Source organism: Antrostomus carolinensis, unplaced genomic scaffold, assembly GCF_000700745.2.
Source record: "Antrostomus carolinensis isolate BGI_N321 unplaced genomic scaffold, ASM70074v2 scaffold5394, whole genome shotgun sequence".
NCBI classification, from domain to species: Eukaryota; Metazoa; Chordata; class Aves; order Caprimulgiformes; family Caprimulgidae; genus Antrostomus; species Antrostomus carolinensis.
In genome coordinates this window covers 63,061-72,728 of record NW_010312754.1, presented here as the reverse complement: position 1 = coordinate 72,728, position 9,668 = coordinate 63,061, and the positions used below count along the sequence as shown (strand labels likewise).

At 41.5% G+C, this 9,668-nt stretch overlaps 1 protein-coding gene across 7 annotated transcripts in view; it reads left to right on the top strand.

Annotated features, from left to right (window-relative positions):
- Positions 1–9,668, top strand: part of CADPS (calcium dependent secretion activator) — a 176,209-nt gene that overhangs the window by 111,803 nt on the left and 54,738 nt on the right. For 4 of the 7 annotated variants that reach the window (XM_029084774.1, XM_029084776.1, XM_029084775.1 and 1 more), the window contains one exon: positions 6,827–6,933. In XM_029084774.1, the coding sequence (XP_028940607.1) occupies positions 6,827–6,933 (107 nt within the window). Of the gene's footprint in view, positions 1–6,826; positions 6,934–8,148; positions 8,158–9,668 lie in introns of all 7 variants that reach the window. The other 3 variants (XM_029084770.1, XM_029084771.1, XM_029084773.1) reach the window with 3 other exon arrangements.

Genomic DNA, 9,668 nt, shown 5'->3' with positions numbered 1-9,668 from the left:
AGCCTCAGCTGGCACCAGCCATGGAGCATCTTGCACGTAGCGCTTGCCCCAGCAGGCATGGAAAGCATCCTCAGCCAAGGAGGCGAGTGCAGAAGAGGACAGTTCTTGACTAGAGCATTGCAGCAGGATGTTAAGAAGCAGTGGTATTTTTCAAGGCATTAGTGCTGGCCCTTGTCACAGTCCCCATGCCCACTGTACGTCACTTGCCTCCCCTGTTTCTGGATCTCAGCCTGGGAAGCTCTGTGCACACATCCGTAACTCTTAGAGTGTGCTGAGGATTAGGAGCTGAACTGCCTGTTGGTTAACGTGGTCCGAGCCAAGGAAAGCTCCTATGTGATTTGTCAGCCCAGCCACTGCTCGCAAATTACTCCCAGCATTTGTGATAAAGCACAAAGCTTAAAAAGAAAATAAAATTACATTCCTCAAATAAATATGGATGCAAAATGTATGAAAACATCAGTCTTTGTATGCAGAAGTGGAGACTGAAGTCATTAATGCATCACGCACTTTATCTCAGGCATGACTACAACCTGTATTTGTGTGCTGCTGGACTGCTGCTTGATTTGTTTGATTCCTTGAAAAGGCATTTGGTCATGTTTAATGAAGAATAGTTCTGCAGCTTTCAAGATTTCCTCTTGCTCTTTCAAAGGCAGTGTTGAAAGCAGTATCAAAGTTATTACAAGAGCTTCAGGAATCACAAAGATCTGCATTGTGCCGTTATCTTTCTGCAAGTCTCTTATAAACTGCAGAGCAACTTGCTGCCTGAGGCATGAGATACAATTCAGATATGCAAAAATTCCTCACGAGGCTGAATAATCATCAGAAATTCAGGAGATCAGTTCTCTTTTCAGTATGTTGAGTTTTGAGAGCTGAATTAAGAGTATCTTTCTGTGTTGAAAAAAAAATACTCTAGGAATTTTTCTTACTTTTAAGATAACACATCTAATTTTGAAAGAAAAAATAGCATCACTGAAATCCCTTTCAGGTACATGCAAATTCATTTCACAAATATAGGAAAAGGCTGCTTTGCTTCATCCTCAGGCTAAGTCCATTATTCTTTATAGTTGAGAACAGCGGCTCATTTTATCATTTTCATGATTGACTCACAAATGTGCGTACACGTAACACTTATATACTAAAACCTTTGGCAGGGGTTGGATATTTTTTTATTATTACAAGGAAATTATTGAGTCAGAGGCTACACTTTTAAAAAATATGAAAAGTCAATAATAGCCTTCTCCTATTGCAGGTGTAATTTTCACTGTTGCTGTTGTGTTAGTAGCCCATCTAGCAGAAATCATATGTAGTTTGAAAATCTTCCAGTCCATAGTCACACACAATGAATTGTATGCAATATATGTACCCAAAGCAGCACAGATTTTTTAATATACCTGTTATAATCATTGCAAGCTGAAGCTTATTGCAAGCACAACCCTAGAATTTGCCAAATAATTCAAATTTCTGCAAGTATTTTATTTGCAAGTATCATGCAGAAGCGTAAAATCCTTTGGCAGAAGTTTGTCCAGGAAAGCACTTTGTCGGGTTGTTAGTAAGGAAGAAGCTGCTCCTGCTTCTGATTTCAGTGATAGAGGTGTTTAAATCTTACCCGTTTGACACACACGAGCAACAAATACAAGAGCATTTCTGATGCTAAACTGGCTGTGGCGAGGGATTAGAGAGGAAAAGGACAGGGAAGAAAGAAAAGCCAAAGTGAAACAAAACCTGCCACACACACTGCAGCTGGTCTCTGGCAAGTGCCATAAAACCCATCCAGCCTTACACAGCTCCAAGCAGGAGCCGAGACACCCCTTGAAAGGGATCTCACGTATCACCTCTGAGACCTGGACCCAGAGATGCACGTAAAGTCCAGCATCTCACAAGGCATTGCAGTCATGGCCCCATTTGTACTTGAATTTACAGATTAAATTAATCACTTTCCTTACTCTTTTAAATTTTCTTACAATAAGGAGGCGACAAAGAAAAATGTGAGTCAGGATTTACAAGGTGTTCAGTGCCCCGAGGAAGGGAGAGAGCTCTTCCTCTCCTCTCCTTCAGCTCCAGGTGGTTTTGCAGCTATTGTGCCAAGAGCCCTGGATTTGGGTCTGAAGAAATTAAATGAACAAAAAAAAAAAGAGCTGAATATTTGTGCAGATTGGGCCAGATCAGGATTGCATCAAGAGTTTGTTTCTTCACCTGCTGTAATCCCTTGGGGAGGCTTGTTTTCAAGAGTGGGTGGTGGTGGTGGATGTCTGTGAAGTCCGAAATATTTTTCCATGGGCAGCTGTTGGTGACGCAGGGGCTGGACTCACATTTAAGGGTGCTTGAGGGTCACAGTAGGATGCAATTCCAGGATGTGATTTTCCCTGGCTTTGACGCTCTTAGGAGGAGCAATCCCTCTTTGACTCTCCCAATATGGAGCCCAATGGACTCCCCTGGGTGATGAGGGGTTCCCACCACGCAATTGCCAGACATGGGTGAGAGGAGACGTGCAGTCCCCGCTCCCCGTGGTCCTGTCCCATGTGGGGACCTTGGCACAAACTGCTCTCCATAGTGATGGGCAGTAACGAATTCTTCCTACATCTACATGTTGAGCTCAGGAGCCATCAGTGAGTAGCCAAATTCAATTCTTGCTTATGTTTTAAATTAGAGTGAAAGTCATTAGGCCAGTGCCCAAAAAGCAGTTATTTTTGTCACTTGAGGCTGAGAGGTTTGTTTCTGGGGACAAAGCCACCCTTGGTAAACATTGAACAAGGATCAGGATGACTCCAGAGATGAACAAATAGATTTGCTTTTCATGTTATCAGAAAACAACAACAACAAAAAAAAAAAAGCCATAAACCAGTAACTTGAATCTAAGAGTCTGCATTAAATCACTACACAGCTTAAAAGACTAAAAATATGTGTGCGTGTGTGTGTGTGCACGTGCGCATTGTGTGTGTGTTTATGTACGTATGTATATCTATCTCTGTGTATGGGGAGGGGAATCAGCAACTCATACTCTGTAACTAACGGTTTACTCGAATATTCTTTATTATACTTTGATCAGTGTTATAATTCTGTGAGAATTAAAAGCAATCAGAAATCTACTTTGCACAAGCCAACTGATTTTTTTTTCCCCCCGCTGGAAAATGCAAGCAAAATGGCAAGGACTTTTGGCAATAGAATGTCCAGATAAATATGCCAGATTCTTTGCAAATGGCATTATTAAAAATAGTCACAATGCTGCTAAAAACTGTTATTAAATGGAATAGAAACTATTGTGTTAATATATTCACAGTATATAATTTATTCTCAGAGTGTATGTAAAAGGAAAGGCTATTTTCTTTGAATTTTTCCTATGCTGATATTGTAAACTATATGACAGATGGGTCAAGTCCTGATTGCAGTATTCTAACATTTGGAATAGCAAGTAACATATTTGATAGAGCTGGCAAGTTTTTATATATGATTCAACCCAGAATATAAAAGCCACTAGAATTCCAAGTTGAAAATAATTAAATGAGCTGGAAACGATCAGGAACCACACATTTTTAAGTGACAGATTTTTTTACATGTTTAAATTGCACAAGAATATTTTATAGCTCCCTTTAACCAACAGTGACGTTTAATTCTAAAATGTGTAATTGATATTTGCAAAGCAATTAATTCCTGTGGCTCATTATTCTATTGCTAAATGTACCTAAGCACTGGGGCACTGACTTAAAGTCATCTTTTTTAGTTCACCTTTTCTGAATTCCAGAGTTTTAACTGAATTAACCTATTTCAATTTCCTCATGTGGCTGCATGAAGTGCAGTTTCATTTTTGTGCTGAATTTTTAGCTTTCTGATTGCACAGTACTGTAGGACGTTCAAATCTGCTGACTTCTGGAATATGTGTTGTCAAATGGTGTCATTACTGTGTAATACTTGAAGTACCTATAAGCAAAAACCCAGCAGCTTATTCCATTTGTATTTGATCATTTCTGCTTATGTTCCTTTCGAAGTTTCCATCTTTTTGTCACTGTTTATGAAGTCATTTGTCTCTTTACTTTTGGCGTCTCTGTCATGCACAAGCAGCCCGTCCGTCCAAGCCTAAGCCACCGGCTGGGCCACCATCATCTCCTCAAACGCAGACTAACATGATAGATCATATGCTCAAAGGCATGGCCAAACAGCCGCCAAGTACTGTAATCGTCTTTCTTCCTTTTATTCAGTGGTTTTCTAGTCTAGCAGTTGCTTGTGTAGAAGTAGAAAGCCAGTTCTCACGTGCAGCTTTACACAAAATACCTAGCGCGATGTGGGTAGGTTTTAGAGATTTAGAGGTAGCATTTATTTCAAAATGTCCACATTTTTTTGTCTAGCAATGTCTGACATATGCAACATTTTCAAATATCAACGTCAGCACAAAATAACATTGTTGTTGCATAACATTTTGCATGAAAACTATAAATATGTATGAGCTTTACATGATGTTGGATGAAATGTTTGATAAGTATATCGTATACGTTTCATGTAACTGTCAGTGCTCCAGCTATCTTAGCAGAATATTCTGATGTATAGTAACTTAACCAGGGAAATATTTAAAATAAGAAGAAAAAAAATTAAGATTGACATCTGCTGGCTGCCAAAGTTGTATAAGCATCAATATTTTCTTTAAAGACAGCATCTCTGAGCAGTTGTTCTTATTAACACTTTTGTCTTTTAGTTGTATTTGAGAGCAGATCAGTGTTGCAAATGAGAACGGGCCTGATGCTGCTCTGATCAATGGAGAAGCTTCCCCTTGGCTTCAGAGGTGCAGAAACAACCAGAGATTGCTAAGGGATGTGTCTTTGGACTACTTCTGTACAAAAGGAAGAGGTTTCTCCTTCTTGTAGTCAGTAAGGTGCTGGATTGAATAGGAGAAAGAATGAGGGGTTAACCAGTAGATCTCCAGTTTCAGTATTTGCCCAATAAATTATGTTAAGGGGAGCCTGGATTTTTTTGTTTGTTTGTTGAAACAAAAGGAAAACTGGAGAAGAAAACCCTAAGGCCCCTATCTGTGGCATGAATCAACAAAAACGTAGAGTTCATTTGCTTGGTGCTTTCCCACATTGCATGTCTCAGCTGAGCTGAGCACCCGCAATGCCAGACCTCAGCTGAGCAGGTTGCTGAGCTCCTCTGAAAACCAGCCTGTGTTCCCCTCACTCAACCACCCAAATGTGACCGTTTTGAAAACTACGACTTTCCTTGTAAACAAGTATTCAGGATTCAGAAGCAGGCAAGATTTTGAGGGGCAGAACTAAGTCCTCAAAGCTCACCGAGCCTTCAGCAAGGACAGGATTTCTCCCTAGGTGACCCAGGACAGCAGAGTGGTGCCATCTCTGTGTTCAAACACAGATTTCTGTCCCATCAGTAAAGAAGACCTAAACATTGGCAAAAACTAGTGCATGCAGGAGGCTGGAGCAAGATGTCCACCCAGAACCTTGCATGTCAGCACAACCCAAGCTGCTGGCTTAGCTGGGCTCCTTTGGAAATCCCAGAGTGGTTTCTAGTAATGGCACTTCGATGCATGCACTGATGTTTTGCTGAGTTGGGCACATGCGGTCTGTTGTACACTGCTAATTGTAGCAGATCAATTTGGCTATTTAGTTTTGGGTTTTTTGGTACTTCACCCATTTATGAAGTCTCCAGCTTTGATATCATGGAGAGGCCAAAACATACCTGGGTGCAGAGGTATGAATTGGGTGGTGTAGCTACCAAAGTGTGATGAGGTTCTTTGCCTTAGCTGCACTAGAGAGCTGGGATTGGCACCTAGTTGTTAACTGGAGTGACACGAATGTAGTTAACATGGGAACATGCTGCAGTGTAGGTGGATCCCCAGGGAGCAGGTCTCCTGGTCTGCTTCTCCTTGGGGTGACAATTGCAGGGAGACTTTGCACACTTCAGGGAAGAGCTGTGGTGTGAGCTCCCAGAAACCTCCTCAATTGCACTCAGCCAGCCCTGTCACTCAATTAAAATGTGATTAGTTTATTTTTCTCTTTATTATTTCTAGTTAAATACTCTAAATGTTCCAGATTATTAGCACCTCAGATCTTTAATATGTTATTAATAATATAAATCAACTAGAAAAATTTAATTATTTTTAAAAGTCTTCAGAAAACGCTGCCAAGTAACTCAATATAGCGAAACACCCCAAGCTCCAGGATTTAAACTCTTTGGTTTGTTTGCGGGGTTTTTTGCTGTAAATTTGCATCTCTTTTCCCATATAAATCTTACCTATGAACGCCTAGTGGGATTTAGCACTTTCCACTCCTTCCAGCATGCGTAACTCCTTGACCCTTGTGAAGTTTAAATCCTGGAGCAAGGCAGACCTGCGATTTTTGCTTTCAGTGGCAGCTGACATTTCAATTGCTCGAGTGTGACAATTTATTAAAAGTACAGACAGATTTGTTTGAATTGATCTTCTTAAAAGAATTTTAAAATACTATAGACATGATTTCTATAATAGCATCATCTACATTGAAGGATACATACTGTTCGTGTATTAGTGGCCAGATGCTGTCTTTAGGGAATGCAATGTTCTTATTTGAGCTAATAAAGTGCCATCATCTCATCATAAAGCAAAACAACTCTGACAGTATTGTGAAATTTGGAGCTGGAGCACTGTATTTTCATAGTATAATAACGAATGTGGCTTTCTGGTTTGCTCAGTACTAATTATATAAGCATTTAACATATGCATGAAAAGATCTTTAAAGCTGTAAAATATTATGGGATTTTTTTTTTTTTTTTTAAACCTCTAAAATAACTTACTGTACGTCTAGCTTTTCATTCTGCCTCCCTTTTAACTCGAGTTCTTGTACTACAGAAAATGTAGGCCGGTTAGTCACACCAGCTAAAAAGTTAGAAGATACAATACGTCTGGCAGAATTGGTAATTGAAGTCCTACAGCAAAACGAAGAACACCATGCGGAGGTGAGCCGCGGCGTCCTGCGAGGTCGTGTCCCCCAGGTCTTCAGCAGCTCCGGTGGCTTGCTGGGAGCTGTGTGTATTTGTGTGATGTCTTCCCAACTGGTGCTGGGTTTTCTTCTTTAAAAGCCATAAGTTTTCTTAAATAATGGTGCTTGAGTGCGATGAAGGCAAAGTGCAGTTCGGGGAGATTGCTTTTGCAGAGGGGAGGGAGGGCTAAAGGATGAATCAGCGCCAGCAGGAGCCAAATCTGGCCCAAATATATTCACCACCAACTACATACAAGAGCGAGCCTGTCCACTTTTCAGAAAGGTCGTATTTCCAAATAATGACATGTGTTTGTGCCTCCAGACAGCACGAGCTGGGTCCCTGCAACAGCTTACTGCTCCTGTTCTCCAGAGCTGGAGCAAGGAAAACCACCACAAAACAAAACAAAACAATTCTCTTTTTTGCCCCTTTCTGAGCATCCAGGTTGTTTCCAGGGGTTTCTCTGGGCCCCTGCAGTACATGATTAACTCACCTGATTTCCTGTTGGCCTCTTCTGCCTCAACTTACTGGGAATAGCTCAATTACTAGTCACGAAGGTTCCCATGAATTATTCTCTGTTACTCATTATTTGGGTTATCTAAGGCCCAATACAACTACTCTTAACTCTTCAAAGCACTTTAAAAGAGAGATTCATGTTTTAAAACCACTGAAACCATGTCATAGTCAAATATAGACCAGAAAATCCTGAAGCTTGATCCTGGAAACACTTGACCCCACAGGCAGCTGACATTGCTGGCTGTAGTCCCGCCCTCAGCACATCAGGACATTTCTGCCCAAGCAAGTGATGTTGCATACCTGTGTAAGTATTTGCAGGATTGAGCCCTGAGTTCTCGATAGATCTGGTGCTCTTGGATACGGTGTTGGAAAGTTAATCGTTTTAAAATTCAGAGTGAGCAGTTATTGTTTATGACTATAGGTAATGTAACACTCATTCACTATTTTCTCTTTTCCTTCCCATTGATATGTAGATACTCACTATATTTTGCATTAAGAGCCTTTGATAAATAATTTCACAATCACCTAAAAATCATGCCAGTGTATATTAAATTTGCAGTATAATTTAACTGATTGATAATACACAACAATCCACAACACCCAACTAATGCCTGATTGCATATTTAAATTTCCTCCCTGTTTTTCTACTGTTCATTCAATCTTGGATGATCCTGGCAGGGGAAAGAGGTATGTGACTAAACCGAATGAAACGAGTCACTCCTGTCATATTTCGTGCATGCCCTCTCAGTGCCATGTTTCCTTCTGGGATTTTACCCGGGTTGCCCTCGCTTCCGTTAACTTTGACCGAGGAATGTAACAGCAACTTTGAGTCGGCTGCTTGCGGAGCTGGTAGCCTGACACAGGAGGGTAAATGTGGCATAGTAGTCCGGTCCATGCATGTAGCAATGGGTATATTTTACGAGCGCTGCAGTTACATCCCAACACAACCCTACCTGCCTGGACTCGCTCCTCAGCCTGTTGTTACCTCTGTTGTTTTGCATTCACCCAACCTCTAGTACACTGTGGTGGAGATGGACTAAGTACTACACAAGTGCCTAGAATGGTAGTGGTCTTCCTCTGGTTTTGTCTGTATGTGCCTTGTACTGGATATACAGTATTTATATGTAGAGAGAGAATATATGGGGTGAAGAGTGAAATAAACTACATTTTTACAAAAGCCAAGGGGTGCTCGAGAGCACTGCGTTTGTGCACGAACTGCGATAACCTGTCTGAGGATAACGAGTGTTTTATTCCACTCATCACCAGCACAGGCTGGGTGTACAGCCAGCCAGGAAGGAGTTGCTTTTATAATGCGGGTTATTTTGAAAAGAGTAGACTTTTGAAGAAAGAGGTTACAGGGCCAGTCGCGTTCAGCCAGCCACACTGCCGAGATCCTCACCAGGAGGAAGACTCAGAACTGTTCTCCAGCGTCTTTTGTGTCACAAGGTTTTGATTAGAGACAGAAGGTTAATGCCAAAATGGATAGGAGGCATCCCGGTCCCTTGTTCTGAATGGTGACCTGGAAGGGTGAAATTCATCTCTCTCCAGAAGCCCAGCACGCTGTCGGTACGTTATTGAATCCCTGTCCTGAGGGTGGCTGTGGCATTTCAGCAGTGTACAGGCAGTTGGCCAGCTCTCTGCACACTTGGAATTGCACCCAAAGGAAGAAAGAGAAGAGGCTGGGGGGTTTATCACTGATTTTTATTATGCATGGTAGCCACTTTACGCTCTCACTGTGCAATGAGAATTGCTGAGGTATTGCACTTTTTTCCAAATTACTCCAGGTGAGGTTTTTTTTGACATGTTGTCCTTTCACTTGGAGAAGGTTTGACCTGCGAGGTGCAACTCTTCACTCTACTTTGGATGTTCAGCAGAAAGTTAAGTTGCACCACTCACTGAAGAAATGCCTTCATTTACTGAAAACCAACAGTTTTTGCAGTTAAAACATGTCCCTTTTCTCCCCACATGGACGTCCAGGCAAACTCCCTAATGAGAATCTAGAAAATAATACTCAGAGCATGGAAAATGTTCAGAAAACATTACAACAGAAGCGTGTGTCTAGTCAGTTGGGTTTGTCTTGCCCATAAGAGAGAAGCAAACAGCACAGGCAGAAATGCAGCAGAAAGCGTGTGCCTTCATGAGAGCGGGAGGTCTCTGTCATTGTGTCATCTCTCCCATCAGATGTCTCCCACCTCTCT